Source organism: Sander vitreus, chromosome 2, assembly GCF_031162955.1.
Source record: "Sander vitreus isolate 19-12246 chromosome 2, sanVit1, whole genome shotgun sequence".
Taxonomy (NCBI): domain Eukaryota; kingdom Metazoa; phylum Chordata; class Actinopteri; order Perciformes; family Percidae; genus Sander; species Sander vitreus.
Window position 1 is genome coordinate 33,643,431 of NC_135856.1, and position 24,642 is coordinate 33,668,072.

At 43.3% G+C, this 24,642-nt stretch overlaps 1 protein-coding gene across 1 annotated transcript; it reads right to left on the minus strand.

The window, feature by feature from the left end:
* Positions 1-474: 474 nt before the first annotated feature.
* Positions 475-14,626, minus strand: chrnb3a (cholinergic receptor nicotinic beta 3 subunit a). The gene is made up of 9 exons (XM_078270145.1): positions 14,619-14,626; positions 13,476-13,543; positions 6,936-7,087; positions 4,690-4,734; positions 3,940-4,049; positions 3,289-3,802; positions 1,691-1,881; positions 904-1,108; positions 475-606 (listed from the first exon to the last, which is right to left on the minus strand). Exons 1-9 carry the CDS (start codon positions 14,624-14,626, stop codon positions 475-477), a joined length of 1,425 nt encoding a protein of 474 aa, XP_078126271.1.
* Between the last annotated feature and the right edge of the window lie 10,016 nt (positions 14,627-24,642).

Here is a 24,642-nt window from a genome sequence, read left to right on the forward strand (position 1 = left end):
GGCTGGAAAATGTATTTAGTACATTAATTTAATTTCTTTTAATCATCATCATCATTACAGTACTTACAGCTGGCTGGACAACATGGTGCATGTGACACAAAACAACTCATTATGCATGGAGTGATAGTGTGCATGTTGTTGCATGTATAATTACAATGTTACATTTATACAAACATGAATACTCAAATAATACACGCTACAATAACCTGCTTATTGCTTTCATTCCCTTGGACTCCTGGGCATGCACCTTACAACAAATGACAAGTTGCATCTAGAACACTGCAGTTTGCAGTAGTCATTACAGGTTGCAAACCATACTGTAGTGCAAAAGTTTGTAGCTCAAGCTTGTTTCTACAAAAGAAGTATACAGTGTGAATGTTTTATTGAGCTTTATCAATAAGTAACAGTCAGACCGGACAAATTGGAAAACAAGAATGTGCTATTGGAGAGTATTTGTGAGTTTGTGTGTGTGGATCAAGGTGTGCTGAAGTACATCTGCAGAGCAGGGGTGAAGATCAGGACTGTTCCAAGTATTGCCACTGTAAGAAAAGCCCACAGGAAAATCCTGTCCAACACCTGAGCCACGAACTTCCAGTCTTGAACAACCTGAATGAGACAGAGAGAGAGGGAGAGAGAGAGAGAGAGAGAGAGAGAGAGAGAGAGAGAGAGAGAGAGAGAGACAAAAAAGAAAGGTCCACAGGTGTGAATCTGTGTCAGCCTCAAGCACTTTTCACAATGAAAACATCCCTCATTCAGGACACAAGAACTAGTTTGTGTCCTTTTGATAGCAATTATAGAGCAAATGAGACCAATTTAACATACAATAAGCTGTAACAGTAAAATATATAAATATATAATATAAATATGCAAGCAAACACTTTTATCCCATGTCTGCCCACACACCTCCCGTATGAAGTGCTCCTTTTTGATGTGACGGCTGATGTAGCGAACAGAACTGGTTGCTTTCTCCAGCATGGCCAGCCAGGCTTGGTTCTCATCCTCTTTCCCTGCAAGGGGGCCTCTCTGCTGGCCAGGAGCCCCCCTCCTCCCCATACCTTTACGGGCCTTCAGCTCCGGGCTGCGCATCTCCATATCTGGAAAGTGGTATCTGAGGATAATGGAGACTAACTGTTTCATTCATTTTTACATATTTACCATCTAATGTACTGGCAGACAATTGAATAGTTGATATTTTGGGAAATAAACTTATTTTTTCTTTTCTTGCTGGGAGTTAGATGGGAAGATTGATACCACTCTTATGTCTGTACACTTAATATGAAGCTACCACCACGAGAGTTAGCTTAGCCTGGCTTAAAGACTGAAAACAGAGGGAAACTGCTAGCTTGGCTCTGTCCAAAGGTAACAAAATCTGCCTACCAGCACGTCTGATTAACAAGTTACATCTATTTTGTTTAATCCATACAAAAAACCAAAGTGTAAAAAAGACAATTGTTCGTTTCACGAGGGTTATGTGTGGGACTATTTCTTGGCCAGGACCAGTAACTTCCAATGGTCTCAGCTAATTGCCTGACAACTGCTTAGCTAGTTAAAAGACTAGCTGTTTCCCCATTGCAAATTTTTGTTATGCTAAACTACGCTAATCTTCTCCTCTAACTCTTGGAAAAAAAGCGAACAAGCATTTTTCCCAAATGTCAAACCATTCCTTAAACTAAAGTTAATCCTATATTACCTGTCAGTGTGCCCTCTCATACACAGCAGTCTGGGCAGTCTCTGAAGGAAGAGGCTCTTTACCCAGGGGGCCATGGGGTGGTAAGAAGCAGAGGAACGGTGGTGGACGTTGATGACAAACACAGTGACGATGATGGAGAAAGTGACAAAGATCATGATGAAGAGAAGGTATTCTCCGATCAGTGGGATCACCTGGAGATAGAGAAATGTAGTATTTAGTATTTATTTTAGTATATTAGTATTAATGTAGTCTATGTAGTTTTTTCCTTAAGAAATAAGGATGGGAACATAAGGAATTTATGACAAGAAATTAGTTTATTTACTACATCACAAAATGTAAAAACGTCACATTGTCTGCTTCTTAAAAGGGCACTCCACCATTTTCATCACATGACGTTTAGCTTGCTCTTCATGAGGAGTACCACTCAGCCTGTTAAATGTATCCTGTGGCTCTGGAGAGAGCTTTCTAAAGTTTGAAAAGAAATGTTTTTGAGTGCCCCATTAAAAATATTAATGCTGCAGTTGGTAACTTTTTTTAAGTTTTTATTTTTTTTTACTGAAACTGTTACTGTATCCTGACAGTAGTACATGATACAGATTATCTGTGGATAAAATCTTGATCCATTGCCTCCCCCTAGTGGCTTTTTCGCATAAAACAACCAATCAAAGCTGAGGAGTGCTCATGAACTAAGATCAAATGGTCAAACTAGGTAGCGCTGATTAAATGTAAATCAAGATTCTGTTACTGCATTGTCTATGTTTTGCCTCAAATTTTATTAAACATTTAGTGTACTGCTAAGCATAAAAATTAGAACGTTTGTGATCCAACGGAGCCTTTTTGAAAACAATTGAGCCAAAACCAAGCACTGCCCGCCAGCCGTAGTATCACCAGAGTAATTTTGCAGGCATTTGGAAAGAATTTTGACCTGACGATGGCGCTAGATGAAAGGTTAAGGCATTGCTGAAATTATACTGCAATCCATCAAATGGTTGTCAAAATGTTTCACTCACCAAACAAAAATGTTTGTCAACTTTATGGTGACACTACCGGAGAAAGAATTTAGGAGATCACCAAGTGATTAGGATTCATCATCTGGGAACCATGAATGCCTGTACAAAAGTTTGCCCCAGTAAATCTAGTAGATGTCAAGCTATTTCACTGAATGAGGTAAAACTGTGGTGGTGCTATATGAAACGTCAGAGGATCACCAAAGTGATGGTAGTTGAAGCTTTATTAGTGTATGTGTGGTACTTTTTACTTTGCATTGTGGGGTGATTTGATATAAAATAATCCTCAATAAAGAATATGGAATAGTGTAGTATATAGCATAGTGAAAAGGAAGTGATTTTGGATGCAGTCATTGTCTTTTTGAGCTCTGTAGTCTTCTGTATTGAACTGAGATGTATCTGAAGTCGATAGCTTCTTAATTGAGTTGACATGCAGTTTAAGCTGCAGTTAATTGAGAGGGCAGTAGTTGTGATCTGGGCATGCTGCAATTAAGATTCCAATTAAGATAACTGAACACAGGAAAAAGTAGGATATATTTCAGTAGAACATTTTTAAATGGAAATTGCCTTCTACCATTTTAGGAAACCCACCTTCGAGGATGAAGGGATGATTTCTTCTATGACCAAGAGGAACACAGTGAGCGACACCAGCACTGATGTGGAAAGTGACAGTTTCTCTCCTTCGTCTGATGGCAAATAAAACACCAGTACAGTCAGAAAGGAGAGGCCGAGGCATGGGATGATGAGGAAGAGGGTGTAGAACAAGGGCAATCTCTTGAGGATGAAGGAGTAGGTGACAAATGGGTACCAGTACACCCCATCTATCCTGCTTCCCCTTACTCCTGTGGCATTAAGGATCTCCCACTCGCCGTTATCGAAGAAGTCTTTACGGTCCACGTAGTGATCCACCAGGACCAGGTCCACCATGTGTCCATCGTAAGTCCAGGAGCCAAACTTCATAGAGCAGTTCTGTCGGTCAAAGGGGAAGAAGGTGACATCCATAGTGCAGGACGACTTGTAGCTGGCGGGGGGAGTCCATGTTATGGTACCATCCCAGCGCACAATGGCTTTGGTCATCAGGGAACCCTCGAAGCGACCGTCCGCACTGGGAGAAGATGAGAAAGAAAGGGGAATAATAAGTCATTAAGACCAGGCAAGGTAAGATGATCATTAAGGAAAGTAAAATGGATGTATGTGCCTCAGATTGTGCTACTGACGTGTGCAGAGTGCTGCCTAACTCACTTTTCATACAGGACGATGTCAGGTAGCCATATAGTCTCTGAAGGCACTCTGATGGAGGTAATACCTCCATAGTCATCTGGGTTCCACTTCAGCTTCACGTCAATCCACTCCTTTAAATAAATAAATAATAATGTATGTTAAGTAACATAATAAGACACTAGACTAAGCTTAGTGTCGCTTTGCCAGGCCTTCCCTCCGTGTGGACTTCCTCCGGCTAGTCCACACAGCATTCCGGGATGGGAGAAAAGCGTGCTCTGGGTTATTGCCAATCATAAATTCCAACATAAAGAAAGCAGAAGGTAACGGATATCCGGGCGAAAAGAGCGTGATCCTGCGGAATTTCCGGCAGCCCCGGAGCAATCCCCGAAGTGGAACGTCGTGAATATAGACTAGCTTAACCCGTCTTGTATGTGCATCTTTTCCATTTCAGCACCATGGACAGAATCAGACTGCTAACTGCACAAAGCAAATGGAAAATGTCTCTTCTTATTGCATTTTTTAAAATATGTGAATACAAAACATATTTCCATTACATTTGTGAGAGCTTTAATAGTCCTTCATTAAAATCATACACCATTATATGTGACGTGTGTACATGTTTTACATTGCAGCTAATAAACTGGTTATCGCCTAAAACATTCCTGCCATGGATAACCCAAACTGTTGCACAATTTAAGAATCCCTAGATGTTAAAATAGCACCCCACAATTTAATCATCCAGCATTTTCAAATGTTAGCGTTCATTTTTACCTGCCAGAGCCAGACATTTGTAGTCATCAGTTGGTTCTTTTCATCCTGCAGGAAGACAGGAAAGAAATTAGTTCACCATTTATAAATCTTAGTGGTGATTACTGTGAACAGTAAAAAAGGCTAATGAGGTGTTGATGAGCAAACCAGAAACTGGAGACAAAAATTTGAGTGGTATGAAAGAAAGTACTTAAACCTAGTTAAAAAGGAAGATTTTTTTCCCCAGAATGTGTTAATTGCTTCTCTTGCTTGCCACTAAGAAAGCACATTGGAACAGCTCGGGGGTTAAGTGCCTTGCTTCAGGGTACTTCTACAGTAATGAGCGAGCGAAGCACAAGTTACTCTCCAATATCACTGGCAATACTAATATATGTTCCGCTTCCTCATTTGCTCAATACGAAGTATCGACATATACAGTACGAGGACAAAAGAGAGAGGCATGGAAAGAGGGTGATGGAGAGGAGTAAGAGGAGGAGGACAAAGACTGTAATGAATTTCTGGTAGTCAGAAAGGTTTTTCTGTGTAAATTGTCGAGTTTCTTTGCAGGAAATGCTTCGCAGGAACATAAAGAGTTAAACTAGAGAAGAGAGAAAATCTATGGGATAGATTGATCAGCACTGAGGCACACCTGATTGCATGCCCATCTTCTCTGAAAACAAACATTGATCTGAGGTGGGTTTTTTATCACTGTAATTTAGCTAAAATATTACAAGATGGCAATGTTGGAAATGTTATTTCTGCATGGCAGAAAAACGAACATCAAAGGCTGATGTAGTCAAAATGTGTCCCTCTGTGGAGTTGTGGGAGCAGCTTTGTGTGTGTGTGTGTGTGTGTGTGTGTGTGTGTGTGTGTGTGTGTGTGTGTGTGTGTGTGTGTGTGTGTGTGTGTGTGTGTGTAAATAATAAATGCGATCTGGTTCCTCTCAGCCTGATGGCCTGATTACTTCCTCTGCTGCTATGAAAGACCACTTTGGACCTCTCTTGTAACCTTTCTTCTTCTCTCTTCTTTATACTCTATCTTCCTATCTGTGCCCCTTTAAATCCCACAGCTCCTTGCCCTCCTCCTCGTTTGTCCTCACAATTTTGTCCTCGGTGTTGCTTCTATACTATACCTCCTTTAATAGCCAATTGCCATTTGTCTTTGTATTGGCTTTTGTTTGCCCTGGTAATATTTTATAATTTCTTCTTAACATTAAATAGTAACCTCCTGTCCCTTCCTAAACAGATGATGAGCCATCTCTGAACAATCTCTACAAAATGTTTAGACTTCTTTCTATTTCCTCCCTTGCCTCTTTCTTCTTTCAAAATAATCATCTGTCCTCTTTGTAGGCTATATTCTTATTTGATCAGTGATGGTGAGTTTCACTTCCTTCTCTCCTTACTCATTTTCTTTCTTTCCTCTCTTGTTCCAAAAAATAACCCTCCGACATCAAAAGACAGTTACCACTTTTATTAACCATGATAAAAAAGCAATTTTAATGTCTGCAGAAAGCTTCCTTAACTTAACAGCATTAGAAGCATAAGAGCCTCTATGTCTGGTTCCACTTTACTCAAGGGCGCTCAGGATGTGATCACTGCAAAGACAGTTTAAAATACCCCCATCTATCTAAAATTGATATAATACATAATGTATGGCATGGACAGAGCCAGAGCTGCTATGTAGGACACAGAGGCCATGTCCTCACATTTTGATTTTATTAGTGGGCTTTATCTATTGGCTTTTCAAAGGTCAGCCTGATTTCATTGATGTTCCTTCTTCCCTTCTGCCTCTTTCAATATAACTAAAATGTAAAGTAATCTCACAAGCCGCATACGAATCAAATGCAGATGCTTTAATCAAAATCTGTTAAATATTGTACATAAATAACAACAACTTATTTATTTTTCTGAGAATTATGACAAAAACGGCCTAATTACTTTCATTCACATCCACTATGATATCCATTTTATATACAGTAAACCTATTCCCTTTCCCATCTAACACAATTACAGGAACCACAACAGCACAAACTGGCCTCCATCATCTGATCACCATAGAGTTGAAAACAAAGAACAAAGAACCAGGATGAATATCACAAGGTAGTATTCATGCAGGTTAACAATACAGTAGGATCGAGCATGTATGAGCATTGCTTTGCATATGCTGCTAGACACAGCACAGAAGGCCCATTTTAAAACTTAAAATAACTTGACACTTCTCTACGCTATATGCCTCCCGTGTGTTTGCGTATCCAGGTATTGTTTCCTCACCACATCAACCAGTTGTGAGATCTTGAGTCCAAAGCATACAGTGATAGTGTCGTTGGAGTGCAGGACAGGTCGCACCCACTTCTGGTAACCCCTGAAAAGGTTCCTCAACAAGGAGTCCTCCATTTCGGCCAGCGACACAAAGTCTTCCTGAGCTGGAAGGAGCCAGAGAAGAAAGTAGTGATGAGGACAAAATTGACAAGAAGCAAGCTTGGGAGAAAAACAGTGTTATAGTGTTTGTGAGAAAATAGCTATGGATATGATTATAAGTAGTGCTGGACCAATATCGCTGCTGCTTGTGACTTCAGATGTCATTGTCACTCTTTTCCAACTCTTACATGTTTAAGAACATGCAAAGACACAGTCATGCATGAACAAAGTGAACCACCTCCCCAAAGTCTCAAAAGCAAGTGGAGGGAAAAATTAAGTCAGGGCCTTAGAGTCACACACACACACACACACACACACACACACACATACACACACACACACACAGTCAGTCAACCCTGGACAGCTGGTCATGGCCGAGCGAATGCATCTAAGCTCCCAAGGCTGACAAAATGATCACGCTGACATGATCACCTCAGACAGAACAACTGCCAGGGGAGACAAGTTGAGCTCAGAGCACTTTGTGCAGCCAGGCACAAGACATAATAGTCAGTTATAGAGTGACGCTCACGCTGAGCAGGAGGCGATGCGATGAAGGAACAGTGCTTTCACTGCATCAGCCACCCGTTCGAGTGCAGACAGCTGGGAGATATGAGGAAGACAATTGCACAAAACACACTGTAACTCAGTTTAGTTCGACTTAGTTAAAAATGCACAGCCAGATTGTTCCAAGACTCATCAGTGGCTTAAAGTTTGCATACTTGATTTAACTGACAGCCAGCTTGTTCTTCAAGAGCTATACTGTATATGTCCTGTCAAATTGTCCTTGAGCAAGACACTGAACCTCTTCCCTGTTACTCATTGTAACTCACTCTGAAAGACGCAGATGACAGCGGCATTTGCTGGACGCTCAGAGCATTATGTGGTATTTGAGCTGCACAACAGAGCCTCCCTCAGTAACTCTATCAACTCTGAGCTCTGAGCATTCGACTACATAAGAGGAAGATATTTGGCATTGCCAATGGTAGTGTTGCAACAGAGACAGAGGCTGATAGACATTATAGAGAAGTTTGAATCAACAGCCTCTCAAACAAGGGGAATGGAGCAGAGGAATGGAGAGAGCTGATAAGGGAAGGAGTGATACAGAGTGACCCAGAGCAATTCCCTTCAGTGTCTGAGAGAGACAGAACAAGAGGGCAGGGTAGAGGTCGGTACAGAAGGGAAAGTGAACTGGGGCAAGGGGAATGAGAACAGACAGCAAAACAGATAGCAAGGAGAAACACATTTTCAAAGGTTCTGAACCACGCAAGCGAATCCCTCTCAGCCGACATGCGACACTTTATATTCTGCTACTATAATTCACACTGGAGAGATAAGATTTCGTTTTGGGGTTGATTTAAACTGAATTTCCGCTGAACAAAGATATTAAGAATGGTAAAAGAAAGTATGCAATAGCTGTACCATTATCTTTCTGTGTGTATGTGTTAAGTTGTCACTTGAAAGGGGCTATTTCAAGGTTGGTTTAAGGTTGCAGTTATTTTTTCAGGGGTCAACAGGGTCAACAGTCATGAAGGACATTCTAAGAAAAGCACAAAAGGTTGTATTTTAACCTGATGCCCCTATTTTTTCTAGCAATACTATGAAACAGTGCTCATTTTGGTACCTGGTTTTAAATTAATAATTATATTAGTTTAGTCAAATTTTAGTCTACTGATTTGTGTTAGTTTTAGTCTCATTTTTGTCATGCATTTTTAATTTTTCTGTCTTTGACAGAAAAGCATTTTGAGCATTTTGAGGCTACAGCTATCGCCAACTTAATTTTTGCAAGGTTAGTGAAAGGCACTGTTCTCTGCAGTAATACAACAGAATCAGTATATCCCATTATCATCGCCATCTCTGGCTGTATGAACAGAACCCCTCCCCCTCTCTCTCTCTCTCTCTCTCTCTCTCTCTCTCTCTCTCTCTCTCTCTCTTGTTCCTGCTCACCGGCTAGCGTCACTGCAGTTTTTGGAGTTTTTCTCAGCTATTTTGTTGCTGCTTCTTGTCCAGTTCTCAGTGAATTGTAGATTAATTTAGTCCATAAACCTGTTTATTCCAAGAAACGGTAACACCACATAACATTACTGACTGAGACATTAACAATAAGCTTAATCAAATTCTGAACAAATTATATTTTGTTGGGGGCAAAGTACACTTTTTTACTAATCAGGAGTGCCGGTGTTTGATTCTGCAGATGCATGCAGGTTGTTGAAGAAGACTGCATTAGAACAGTAGTTCATTTGTCCATTTGTCTGTATTTCACATACAAATTTAATTTCAATTTTTTTTTACTAAAAATGACACTTTTTGTCATTGAAAGGTTGCTTTTTAATTAGTTTTCATCTGTTTTTCATCACAGAAAAAGGCCATTACTAATGAAAAGGTTTCATCATAGTTAATATCATAGTTGATGATATTACTGTAACACTGCCATGTATTTTTGGATTCAACAAAACTACCATGGCACCTGTTTGGTTAAGTGTTGGATTTGTTTCAATGAGTTAGTTAGGTATATTTCTTGTTTTTTTCTGTTGTTTTCTGTTGTGTGCTGTCTTTAAATTAATTTATTTTCACTATTTTAAGGATTAGGCTTATTGTAAACAAATCCCATTAAAATACCAGAAGCAGTAATGTTTTAGTCCATCTCGTAATACTTGACTCTGACCCTATCTGTCTGTGGCCACACCAAGTCCATCTGTTCCAATTGGTCACAAATATATACTTTAATTTGTTTTTGTTAAAAGCTCAGGGGGGGCAAATCATATTTCCACCCCGTGCCCCTCTTCTAGCCCCCCCCGTGTTCAGACTCAGACAGATTACCTCCCATTGCATCAGATCCCCTGTAAAGCACTCCGTTTGTAAAGGCTTGAAAAGTGCCATCAGTACACTCAGTCAGCTGAATCCTATCTACCATCTTTACAGGAAGCTACTCTTTCTCATGATCCTCATCAACAAAAACACAGGAGCCAAACTAGTCAAACCCAACAGGAATCGATTCATCTACAAGAGCCCGCTCTCGCCCTCAGATAGAAACTGTGTGTGTGAGTGTGAGTGTGAGCGTGCGTGCATGTTTTGTTCATTTAGCCTAGGTGAAGAGGATAGTATTGATTAGAACGTAGAGTCTGATTGCTGGGGGGATGGGGATTACATAGTTCAGCATATGCATACACTCTTTGTGTGTGTGTGTGTGTGTGTGTGTGTGTGTGTGTGTGTGTGTGTGTGTGTGTGTGTGTGTGTGTGTGTGTGTGTGTGTGTGTGTGTGTGTGTGTGTGTGTGTGTGTGTGTGTGTGTGTGTGCATGCGTGCGTGTGCATGCGTGCATGTTTGGTTGATTTAGCCTAGGTGAAGGGGATAGTATTAATTAGAACGTTCAGTCTGATTGCTGGGGGGATGGGGATTACATAGTTCAGCATATGCATACACTGTGTGTGTGTGTGTGTGTGTGTGTGTGTGTGTGTGTGTGTGTGTGTGTGTGTGTGTGTGTGTGTGTGTGTGTGTGTGTGTGTGTGAGTGAGTGTAAGAGAGAGAGAGAGTTTACAGTTTGCTGATGATTGTTACAGACACAGGGGTGACCCAGCGTTCAGGCAAACATCCTGCCTTCTCCTCAATCTAAAACACCCAATGGTGGACACTTTTGTACGATCCCCTTCTCCATTCCATCATGGAACCACAGCGGGATGTACCACTGAGAGGGTTAAGAGGATTAGAAGGAAAACCATATATAACTTTATTGTTCACACACTAGTGCAAATGACAGGCAGTTAAACTTTGTGTTTTTGCCTTTTATGATTAGATAATATCAACTTTATTGATCCTACACAGGGGGGAATTCAATTACTACAGCAGGTCAAGAGTAAAAAAAAGTAGAGGAAATAAGTGATTGAGCGATAAAAATGCAACATGACACAACAAGACATGTCTTATTGCCGGTTAAATGATTGGCCACCGCAGGGTAATGTCAGGTTGCGTTTCTCCAAATGTTCAAATCTTTCTCAAATTTTTGCCGCAGGACGCTGTGGGTTTTTTCGGCTCCCCCCTGCGGCACCTATGGCCACAGCCTTAACACACTACCCCTATTCAAAATAAATGGGAAGACCTACTTTTACTACTACTACTAATTTTTTCCAGACTGTCTAGACTGCCTGAGTGTGTGTGTGAACGCAGCCTTACACTGTTTCTCAATGGAGTCATCACTGATTTCTAATAGATGCATAGACTTTTGGAAAATGGGACATTTTTGAAGACAAGAATCAAGACAGAATCATAAAGAAAGAAAGAGGGATCCAAGCTTTACAATCTAAGGTGCAGCCCTGCTCTTTTTTTACCCACAATGCAACAAAACAGGTATATCTCGAGGGTAACCAAGACTTTTCACAACGGTTTACCTCATCAGTCAAAAGGCCTTTGAGGCATGTACTGTACTGTACTGAATGTGAGCACACATGTGTTGGTTCACACATAGTCATTGGATGTCAAAGACACTGAGCATGACATGACCCGAGGTGACTGCATGTGTACAATATTACTGTACACAGCCTACACCTGCCGTTTTCATTGGAACTACTTACCACCAAAGAAATAGTCAGCATTGTACAGTATATCTGGATTATACAAAGTAACTGTGACATTTTTTTTTCTGGAAAGACATGTTGTGGTGTTGTTTTTTTCCAAGGCAAATATCTAAACAAAAGCCAATATATCTGCATGGTGCCAGAGAGAAATGAGGGTTTTTTGTAATTCTGGTGAACTGAACCTTTAAAGCACCCATATTATGTTTATTTTCAGGTTCATAATTGTATTTTAAGGTTGTACCAGAATAGGTTTACATGGTTTAATTTTCAAAAAACACCATATTTTTGTTGTACTGCACAGCACTCTCTCACTGCTGCAGATCCTCTTTTCAGCTGGTCAGTTTTAGCTACAGAGTGAGACCTCTTTACTTCTTCTGTACTATCTTTGATTGCACTCGCACATGCGCAGTAGCTCAGATGTAGATCATGTCAGCTAGCTAGCTCCATAGACAGTAAAAGAAAGGCTGTTTCGACAACTTCGGTCAGTTACAAGGCAGGATTAGCTGCTAGAGACTTCTAAATGAGGGCGCACATGGAAGTAGTTCTTTTGTAGATTATGGTGAACTTGTGTGTGTTGTAGCAGTGCTTTGCTATTGAGAACGAGGTAGCATGCATTCAGAAACCGTATCTCACTCAAACAGCATGGATGGTTTTTTATCAAAGTTTGTATGCGTGTGGAAGCACCAGAGACACAAAAGAACAAATCCCAGAAAAAGTTTTTTTTCATAATATGGGCACTTTAAATCCAAGCATGACACTGCATGCCAACCTGCTGACATAATTCCTTTGCAGGAAGCTCAGTGTCACTTTAAAATGTGATTCCACTGAACTGAACTGTGGACGGACACTGACAGCTAATGGGTCGCTGAAGATGGATTAATTATTTTCATCAATTTCTCATCACTTCTTCCTCCAGCTCTCTCTCTCAGTAGCACACACCCAGACACACACACACACGCACACACACACACACACACACACACACACACACACACACACACACACACACACACACACACACACAAAAACATGCAGCATGAATATACAGCAAGAGAGATGTACAGCATGTGCTGCCAGGAGCCCCTCCATCTCAAGATTAGAGTAAATGTTTACAGTAAGCTGATAGCAACACACACACATACACACACACACACACACACACACACACACACACACACACAAACACACACATACACACACGCACACACAGTAGGAAAAAGAGAGCACACAGCAGTTGGAAGTGTCTGCTTTTCTGCAGCTCAACACCCATTGACACAATATTTCATTCTCTACTTTTCATAACATAGCCATACCTGAGTTACATCTATAATATTTAAGGGAATAAATTCCCCATTCATTTCAATGTTTTAATTGTGCCATATTGTTCTCCTGCAGCGTGATTTACAGCCATGCTCAGCCATACATCCCCAGGGGGGCGCTGCGCTCCCATCCTTCAATAAATCATGAATGTGCTCCTCTCACCTGACCCCAACATTTTCTGCTCTCTGCTGATTCCCACACGATTAAAAGTGCAGTCACATCTGAATTATAGCCAACAATATGTCCGAATTTATTTTAATTTTTTTCAAACTCTTTCACCACCTAAGAAGCATTGGGCAGGACGCAGCACACTGGCCAATTAGCCTACTCTGTTGATGAATAAGACTGTAACGTGCTGGGATGCTGTGTTTTGATCTCGCAACACAACCCCAAATCCTCACCAGGGTTAAAATGCTTGTGCGTCCTAAGTCAACACCCTTTGTTTGGGTAAATAAGATGCTAGTAGCGCAGCTTCAAATATTTAAAGACAGATTCCCGATTCTTACCTTGCATAGTAGCCTTCCCGAGAACCAGGGAGAACCACAACACCGCAACCGCAAACTTCATGTTCCCCCTTTATCATCAACAACAGCGATCGGATGTATCCACAGCGAAGATCAAACCATGTTACAGTTCACACAGTCCTGCAGGGCGCATCACTCAAACAGCCGAGTGAGACCTCCGGAGTATCACCGCTGTGGGGTCCACTTTAAATAATGAAGGACAGACGGTTGTTGGTGGTGTTGTTTAACACGCACCGCCTTCACAATGTGGGGCAGCAGCAGCTTGTGTGATTTGTTCCCCCCTTATTACTGTTCTGTCGCCTGTTCTCTCTCCCCGCAGCCTCTTTCCGTGTGCGTTTGTGTGTGTCCCGGTGCAGAGATGGATGCTGCTGGAGCGGAGCCGGGCTGAGGGCGGGAAGGAGGAGGGCTGGCCCGTCAGAGGATGAAGGCAGGACGCGGACTGGGGAGGACAGATCTGGTAACCATCCTGAGCGATCTACCTTAAGGTAGATGGGTAAATAAATAAATAAATAAAGATAGATAGATAGATAGATAGATAGATAGATAGATAGATAGATAGATAGATAGATAGATAGATAGATAGATAGATAGGCCGACTTAAAAATACAAACTTACAACAGAGAATTTAAATGCATTTATATGAATTCTTATGTAGCCTATTTTTAAAAACTATTGTTTTTTTGTTTTGTTTTTTACAGCGCAGGTCACAATTTGTCATAATAACGATTTGTCCACAATCAGTAACTTCAGTTTTGATGTGAAATAATAGTACATAATGTACAAGGCCTCATTTCATACAATATTGTACAAAAGTATAGTGCAGGTGGATGCTGGTCAAATGAAAGGCAATGCAAAATAATCAAAAGTGAAGAAAGGGTTTTCCACACATTGAAGACTACATTTCAGGTCTGTTGCACTTCTGATTCAGCATCATTTGGTTTGGGCACACCAGAAGTGAGGACTGTTGCCCCTAATCACACCCACACAACAGCGATGTCACTGTACATTTTTTCATCACTGCAGAAAAAGAAGTTTGGGGCATACCAGTATTGCTTTATGACTGACATAAATGTGAAGCTATCCTTTGTCCCAGAACAACAAAAAGTGGTGCTCAAAACTTCACACCTTATCATGGCTGTCTTCAATCACGAACATGACTTCATCAAGGGTCCAACTCAAGTTACCGCACAACCGATAACGCTGAACTGCAGGGCTTTCCACTTTCTGATAAATGGCTTAAGATCATCTTTCAGTAAGTAGTGACTTGTAAGATTCCTCTCAGAAACCCATCACACTTTTATAGGCAGTGAGTCTGCACATTATCGTAAATCATCAAGAGAGTGCAGTTTGATGTTTCATTTATTCAGCTACACACAGACATACATGCCATGCCATGCCATGCCATGTCACACCATACACCATACATGGTATGCCATAATGTATTTATTGTCAGAGAGAGACTATGGGTGAGGCCGTGAGCACAAAGAATGTTTCAAGCAAAACTCAATCCATGCTAATGATATAAGGATACTGTGCACTGGAGTGAAAACAGGATCCCAGTTGACTGGAACAATGCACTCTGCCACATCACATCCTGACATCAAATCTGATTAGAGCCCTTAATGTATGTGGTCATCATGGACCCTGATTAGAGCCTGATTCTAGTGAGCCAACAAGACTGGAGGTGGTTGTGCTTTTATTTGACCTATGTATGTTATTCCAAAGCTCACCTTTCGCTGTTAAAAGGCAGAGTGGCGAAGACGAGCACTTACTGTAGCACAATCTATCTAATTACATGCTGTACAAGCTGAGCAGATGAGGTGATCTAGTTATCGATCTTGCAGAGAGTTTCCATACACTGTTGGGAAATTGAGAAATATGCATCTCCACCGGATTCAATTAGTCTCTGTTATGAGTGAACGGTGGTGGAACAGAGAGAAAATTAGACCTACATGAATATATTCAGGCTTTACAATAGGCGTAGCGGTTTTATTTTCCTCGCATGTAATATCAAATGCATCATTGTGTCACTGTGTAAAAGACAACCAGCAGAGAAATGATAGAGTGGCCACAATGGGAGTGGATTTATAGAGGCGCAAAGGTCCGACAGCCAGAGCATCTGACAGAGAGCAGAGAGCTCGGATTCATTTGCTTTGTGTCATTTATTCAGGCAATCAAATAAGCAGTTAGTTGACTCATAAAGAACATGTGGCAGGCCAGTGAAGGAGATGGATACTCTCTCTCTCTCTCTCTCTCTCTCTCTCTCTCTCTCGTAATTAAGTTTGAGCTAACAGCAGCTGGGAGATGAACTGCAAGGTGAATCATTCTGCACCCTCGCACAAACATGCAAACAAATGCATGGGATTTGATGGGTCATTCATTATCAACATGAACACACTTCTTTGCTGCACACATGCAAATGCATGACATGGCACCTGACTGCTATACTTGGCTTTGTGTATCCCATTAAATGCTGTCTTACTAAGGCACCTGATCACCGCTCAGCAATTGCCAAGTTTCTCCCACAGGGGAAACCCAAGGCACACACACACACACACACACACACACGCACACGCACACACACATATACACACACACACACACACACACACACACACACACACACGTATCAAGTAGGCACAACCTCTCTGCTTATCTAACACCCAAACAAACTCAGTGCACACAAACTGACAGTGCTTCAGTCTTGTTATCCAACGCTGGAGGTAAGTGTAGATTCTGGATGGTCTTTAAATTGCAGCCTACTTCAGTAAGTAGTCCCATTCCATGTTAATTAAGAAATAATGAGTTCACATTAAGGCCATCAGAGCTGAGGGGAGGTGGGGAGTGCAATCTGTGCTTTAATTATAAAAGAAATATGAAAAGTCCCATCTTTTTGACAGAATTGGCTGAACTATTTTGGAACAAAAGGACGATGAGTCTTTTTTTCTTTTTACCTATACATTTGATCACCCCTTTCTTTTGAGGAGGGACAGAGTAATTAAGTGTTGCACAAAGCAATGGGAGCCACTTTTTTCCACTTTCCACATTTGTGTGGAATGTATTTGTCCCTTATTGCAATGCATTGAAAAAGTGCCACAAAGAATATAAACAGTATGTATGTAACATAATGCAATGTTTCATGTTGTTGGAAGACTAGGTCACTGTAGAATCGCAGCTGCCCTATAGCTTACCTTAACAGACTAGTGCTTAATGCAACAACATAACGGTACGCTAGGTACATCTGGCTACACACACACACACACACACACACACACACACACACACACACACACACACACACTACCATGTACCAGTCCTGCTCCTGTGTGTGTTCAGTGGTATTTTCAATCCAAACTAAAAGGTAAACTATTATTGAAATAGGAGCATTTGCCCGTGGCTGTGTACACATACGTGTGTTCCTGTACATCTATCTTTATGAGAACCAACTTCGGGTTAAGCCCCTCAAAGAAAGACAGAGAGGATTACTGTAAATAAAGGGGGATTTTACATAGCAAGATTGGTTTACTTGTCATGAAGAGGACGCAGTATGTGAAAAGAGAGCTGTCTAAAGAAAATGAGCTTGATGTGAACATATCACATTTCAGGCTATTTCCGTTTAAGCTTGGAGACTACACATTTATAAAAGAAAGCCTGCAATACAAGCTGGAGGTGTCAAACAGGGAGGATCTTGGGGTTCTGGATCTTTACCCATAGAAGTGTATCAAATACAGGATATTTCAGACTGCAAAGTTTGAAATTGTTTTTAAATCAGTCATTAGCAAGTCCCATATTATTTGTTCTTTATGGAAGTAACAGTACTTTTTTTTTTGGGGGGGGGGGGGCATTTTCGGCCTTTATTTCATAGGACAGCTGAAGACAAGACAGGTGAGAGAGAGGGTGAAGACTTAGAGAAAGCTGAGATGATTCAGACTACAAATCCCTACTGCAAGAGCTGGGACGTCAGCTGCTGGCATTTGTCACACTAATGTTTTGTCACGTTATTATCCTTCCCTACCCATCTCCCACTGTCCCTCCTTTTTATATCAGTACTTCTTTATTTATATTTCATAAAAATGTCATTTTCATTGGGATGAACAAACAAATCTAATCGTAATGCTTGTGTGCAGGTTGTGTGTTTTAATGTAGGTTAATAGCAAGTTACTTAGACAGGAAACATAACCCACAATGAGAAAATATGGAGGACTGAACAGAAATCACTTTTTTTGTCTGGAGTTCACATTGTCTTGCTTGACTGAAAGACTGCACAGGCTAGAATGGGTATGTGAAAATGCAGCCAACTGGTTCTCTATGCTGTTGTTAGACTCCCAGGAGAATGTGCTTTCAAAGTTCAGGGTGGAGAGCTCTCTGTAAGAGCTGTTGCACGTATGTTTGCACACACACACACACAACCCCCCACCCCCCCCCTCCCCACCACCACCACACACACACACACACACACACACAGACACACACACACACACACTCACACTAACAAACAGCATGGCTCAGATGCTTAAGAGGCTGGAAAGCGAGTGAGGAGAAAACCGGAGAGTTTAACAGACATGTCAAAATCATACCTGAGAAAAGCTAAAAACATAAAATGAAAATCAGAACATAAAAGAAGCGGCAGACGAAAAAGAAAGCCAGCAGAAAGACACAAGGGGTCGGGGAGATCGGAAACCGCGATCCGTTGCTGATTATGACAAAGCGATAAGTCTGATTTTCTGCCCCAGTTGCCGTGGCAGCCAGGAGCAGCTGCAGTGGCAGGGTAACATTGGCTCTGCAATTCCATTTCTCCGTTCCCCGAGCCGGTCGATTATCAATGATACGGAAAAAGCAAGGAAGATCAGGCCCGCTGCCGAGCAAATGCTGGTGCCACAAGAAGCAGGAGGAGGGTGAGGCAGATACTGAGAGAAATGGTTAGGGAGAGAGAAGAGAAGATGTTGGCTTCGTTAGTACACCAGTTCATGCCTAAAGGCATGATGGACGGATAGAAAAGGGAAGGGAAGACAATCACATAAACATATGCGCACACAGAAACTTGCCAGTTAGGGAGGTAATGTGGGTGGTGATGGCGCAGTGAATATGACACATGCCTTTGGTGTGAGCGATCTGGGTTCAATTCCCACTGCAATACATCAACCAATGTGTCCCTGAGCAAGACATATAGCATATATAGCAGATATAGCAATTGTAAGTCGCTTTGGATAAAAGCATCAGCTAAATGAGATTTAATGTAATGTAAGCATATCTACTTACAATAATTCCCCTGAGACTGAACATGAATCATATGTGTAATGCCACATCACCTCGTATGAGATGGATGGTAGAAATTGCTCAGAATCCCAAGTTAATGACTTTACTCAAATGTCTCATTACAAAGTTGGTTATGTGAGCGTGACCAACTGTAATTACATTGAGTGTTCATGTTTGTTTGCTTTTCAGGCACTTCCAAATTATTAAGCACCAAGTCAGAGATATTGAAACATATTGAATGTTGACTGCTGCTTTAAATAGCCAAGTTACCGTTAATAGCTATTTTTTTTGTTCACTTGACACAGATTTTATGAAATGGCAACCCGTAAAACTACGTCGTACGATTGAATAAGTGCAGACATTCCTCTGTTTGGTTGCCGATTAAAGGATTCAGCGAGTGTCACGTTGAAGACAATGATGAATCACACCTACACTGAGGGGGTTCTATCCACAGTGGAATAGGAAAAGAGAAAAGTAATGGTATAAAAAAAGTGAGCAGAGCCGTACCATGCAGTGGAAACACAGCTTACAAAATACTTGTACAAGCCAGACCTCAAGGATGAGGTTGGTTTAGCAAATGTTTGTGTGGCACACCCAATTAGTGTTCACAAGACATTTCATGTATATAGTATAGATATGATTAAATAGTATCTCTCTCTATAAATATATATTACTACTGTCACTTTAAGGAGTGACACAGCGCAATCAGTTGCATTCCGGTTGCTATGGGGACGGCCCTCCGCTCGCTCTCAGATGCAACTTGGGAGAAGACGAGAAAATCTGCTGTGTCAAACTCTCCTTTTATTTCACCTGTCTTTTCAGGAATTTAAATTTGTTACCCAGTCTCCTTGTCTGGGACCCGTAACAAATTTTGGGGGCTCGTTCCGGGATTGACGCCACCGCTAACAGCTGTTGGAGGACACCAGTCCAGTGATCCATGAACTTGTGGACCAGACTCTTCATCAGAGCGAGGGGTCTGTCCGAATTCAGAGCATCTGACTGTTGCCAGAGCGAGGGAGTTCGAGGGCCACGGGCATCTGACAACTGTCCACCATGAGCCACGAGAGAAAGAAGCTGGTGTGGTCCATCAAGAAGGGACTGTTCCGTCTGTCTGCTGATGAACTATTCCAGCTTGCAACTGACATCCTGCCGACACCCGACCAGGACCCAACTAAGTTGCACCAACATGATGATGAGTGGTATTGAGTGGTTGTGCTCATACATGGACAGTGTAGCTTTACTAGAGTTGGAGGATGAGGGCATGTCACAGTTACTTCTGCTAAAAGATGAGGTTGACAGAATGATTAACAGCCATAGTCAGAGTGTGGGTCATACAGGGTGTAGTGGAGATTCTACTGTGTCTGATAAGCCGGTGACATCTGGTGTTGCACACATGAACACCCAGGGTGCCAGTATGCCCACTGCGACAACAGATTTAGCTTCTCAAACTAAAGACCTTGAAACACAGATTAGCAAATTGGTTGCTGTGTACAATGAACTCAAGCTAAAACAGAGTAGAGCTCCACCCACAACACACATGGTTGGCAATCCACCCACTGCTCGTGACACCTCACATACCACCCATAGCACAGAAAGCACGATTGCCCTTAGAGACCTCCCCCTCCTGCAAAGGAAAGAGTTCAAGATACATGGTGGGCAAATCTGCGCTAACACTTCAGAGATCAGTTACAACAACATCACGAGACATATTGATGAAGGCCTCAGAGAAAATCACACTGAAGGTGAAATCATCTGAGCCGTGCTACATGTCATAAAGCCTGGCAATTTCAAAGACATGCTTACTAGTAAAGAGGACATGACGGTAGGTGAACTTAAGAGCTTCCTTCAGTCACACCTAGGGGAGAAAAGCAGCACTGAGCTCTACCAGGAACTCATGACGGCCAAGCAGCACGAGCATGAAACACTGCAGCAGTTCCTGTACAGGATGATGGTGCTGAAACAGAGAGTGATATTCACATCCAAGCGGGCTGATGCAGACATCAAGTATGAGGCACTTACAGCACAGAATGTGTTCCTCCACACCATCTATCAGGGCTTAAGCGAAAAGCATGACGACGTCCGTCGTGAGTTAAAACCCCTCCTCTCCGACCTTGCAGTCACTGATGAGGCACTCTTGAGGCAGGTCACTAAAACAACAAGTGAGGAGAGTGAGAGAAAGCGACGCTTTGGGCGCAGCACTCGTCCAAGAAACGCTCATGCTCAAAGTACTGAAGCCAGCAGCAGGGACGAGAGTACAGGGAAGTGTACCGCTGACCCCAAGGATGAGGAGATTCATCAGTTGAGTGCTAAAGTACAGGCCCTGACCCAAGTAGTGAACACCCTTCAGTCCAGTGCCACAGCAGCAAAGCCAGCAAACCCAGAGTTTCGGCCGCAGTGTAACTGTGGCTGCCCCAATAGGCCGAGTAGACCACTGAGAACAGAGAGACCCTGTGGCTGCCCCAGTTGTATTGCTAATAGCTGTCCTGACTGCAACCACTGTTTCGCTTGTGGGGAAGAGGGGCACCGTGCTGTGGGATGCCTGAAGAGGACCAAGCTGTTGGGAAACGCACCCCGGTCACGGCAAGGGGACTACCTGTGATCGGCTATAGCATCCAGTCCCATCAACATGCTGATGCGCCAGGTTCAGCACGGGTTAACTAAAACTTGACTCGGGTGCTCAGGTCAGCATCATCAGCCTTGCCTGGAAGGAAAAGCACTTTCCCCAACAACAACTACACCCCCTCAGTGAGCTTATGGGTGATAGAGGCCTTGACCTTACAGCTGCTAATGGTGAGCCAATACCATAAGATGGATGGGTTGAACTCACCTTTAACCTGCCTGGCAATGAAGATCCAAGACTCGACATCCAAGTACCCTTTCTGGTCAGCCTTGCAAAACCTATATTAGGCTTCAATGTGATCCAGGAGCTAATCCAAGGATGGGAGGGTGGAGTTGAAGTTGTCACCATCATTGCTCAATTGCTGCAGAAGGCCATGCAGATTGAAGAGGACACAGCTAAGGCCATTGTGAACTTTGTGCAGACCCAGGAACACACCCAGTCCCCAAACCCCTCTACAAGGAAGTCAAGGAGTATGTCCAGGACTTGCTGGCTAAGAAGTGGATCGTAAAATCAAAATCCCCTTATGCTGCTCCTGTTGTTTGTGTCCGCAAGAAGGATGGGACCTTGAGGCTGTGGATTGATTACCGGCTGCTAAACCAAAAGACCGTTCCAGACAGACACCCCCTGCTCCGTATTCAAGATCTTATCGACACGCTGGGTGGGTACAGCTGGTTCTCAATCTTGGATCAAGGAAAAGCCTACCATCAAGGTTTCATTGCAGAGGGGCCACAGCACATGACTGCATTCATCACTCCATGGGGCTTGTATGAGTGGGTAGGCATCCCTTTCGGCCTTTCCAATGCCCCAGCAGCATTCCAGAGGAGTATGGAGGAGATGCTCAGCTTCCTGCGGGACGAATGTTGCATCCCCTACTTAGATGAGGTCCTCTGCTATGCCAAGACATTTGAAGCTCATGTGGAGGTACTGAGACATGTTTTGAAGGCCCTCCAACGCCACGGTGTGAAGCTCAGACCAACAAAGTGCAAGCTCTTCAAGAAGGAAGTCTGCTATGTGGGAAGACTGTTGTCTGCTGAGGGAGTAAGACTTGACCCCAAGGATCTGGAAGCCATCCAGGCATTGAGAACCAAGACCCCAACCACCGTGAGAGAAGTCCGTAAGCTGCTAGGGTTCCTCAGCTATTACCGGATATATATCCGAGACTTCTCAAGAATTGCCAAGCCAATGTATGAGCTCTTGCAAACAAAACGCCCTGCCACTGCTACGCCTCTACCCAGAACCAAGAAGGGGAAAGGAGCACAGCTGTCATCCAAGACTCCTGTCCAGTGGAGGGAAGAACATCAAAGGGCCTTGGACCAGCTCATCCATGTCCTGTCAAACCCACCAGTGCTTGCCTATCCGGACTTTGACCTCCCCTTTGTCTGACACAGACACGTCAGAAAAAGGACTTGGTGCTGTGCTGTACCAATGCCAGGGAAACTCAGAGTGATCACCTATGGGTCCAGAACACTCACACCTGCCGAGCGCAATTACCACCTTCACTCAGGCAAGCTTGAATTTCTGGCACTTAAGTGGGCAATATGTGAGAAATTCAGGGACTACCTCTTCTATGCACCCAACTTCACTGTGTACACGGATAACAACCCGTTGACATACATGATGAGCACTGCCAAGCTGAATGCTGTCGGTCACCGGTGGGTGGGTGGGTGAGCTCGCTGACTTCAGGTTTTGAGGTGAGATACCGACCGGGAAAAGCAAACGTGGATGCAGACACACTGTCAAGGTTGCCGGTGGACATCAACAGCTATGTCGACTCCTGCACAGAAGAGCTGTCGAGAGACAACATTTGGGCGATGTGGGAGGGCAGTAGAGCTGCAAAACAACAAGACGTTGCTTATGTGGCTGTCCTGAACCTCTCTCAAGTCCCAGCATCTCAGTCACCAGAACTGCTCCCTACCATAAGCCGTGCCAAACTCATGAAGTCTCAGCAAGATGATCCCGCCATCAGTCAAGTCATCAGATTAAAAGAGGACAGCAATACACTGACCAGTGACATGAGGAGAGGAGTAAGTGGACTGGCGAGGAAACTACTACATGAGTGGAAGAGACTACAGCTGAAAGATGGTCTGCTGTACAGGGAAACCAGTCAGAGGAGTCAACTTGTCCTGCCTTATCAATACCGATCCATGGTCCTTAAACACCTCCATGATGACATGGGGCATCTGGGGACAGAAAGGGTCTTGGGCTTGGCAAGAGACTGCTTCTACTGGCCATACATGAAACAGGATGTTGAAGCCTATGTGACAAGGATGCAGGAAGCATATAGACTCGCCTCAGAGAACAGTCAACTGTCCAGCTCTCGAGGAAAGAGGTACTACGACCAACATTTGAAGGGTGTTGTCCTTGAGCAGGGTGACCGTGTCTCGGTGCAGAACATGAGGGAAAGAGGGGGCCCCGGAAAGCTACGGTCGTACTGGGAAGGCACAGTTCAGATTGTGAGGGAGAGGATCGCAGATGGGCCTGTGTATAAAGTGTCTCCAGAAACAGGTGGAGGTCGAGTACGAACTCTACACCGCAACCTGCTTCACTTGGTCAACGATCTACCTGTGGATTTACCCCAGTCATCACAGAGACCACCTGTTGGAGAAAGAGGCTCACCGAGACACCTACCTACTCCATCAACAGACCAGCCACAACGGAGAGCAAGAAACAGCCCTTCACGCCACACAGAGAGATAGAGTGAGTGGCGCCCAAGCAGTGACTCCTCCGACAATGAGGATGAGCCTTGATACTGGTTGAGGATACCATCAAGAATGGAGTATGAGAACAACCAAGCCCAGCCTCTTCACAAGTTTCAGAGGACCTACAGTCCAGTAGCCTCCCCCCCGAGACCCAACTTGCCCCAGCAAATCCTACCTGAAAGGGAAGACCAGTGGACTGAGGGTATACCTCCAATGAGAGAGAGCATGCCTGTGGTGGAAAGCAGACAGATTGAGCACAGAGCACATCAAGAGGAATACCTACCTGTCCCTCCAAGGCTTGCAGAATATGGACAGGAAGGTGCCATGCAGGAGAGGCTGATAACCCCCGAAGCAGTCAGTGAACAGTCCAATGATGAACAGTCCAGCCCGCTACCGATGCGGAGGTCCACACGTGAAAGGAGGCCTGCCCAGATGCTCACGTACAACTCCTTAGGACAGCCCTCTTTCCAACCCCCAGCCAGCTGCAACACAGTAGGGGCCTATGGGCCACTGCCAGTGCCACCATGGGAAGTGCGGACATACGGCAGTCACTTCCAGACACCACTACCATACC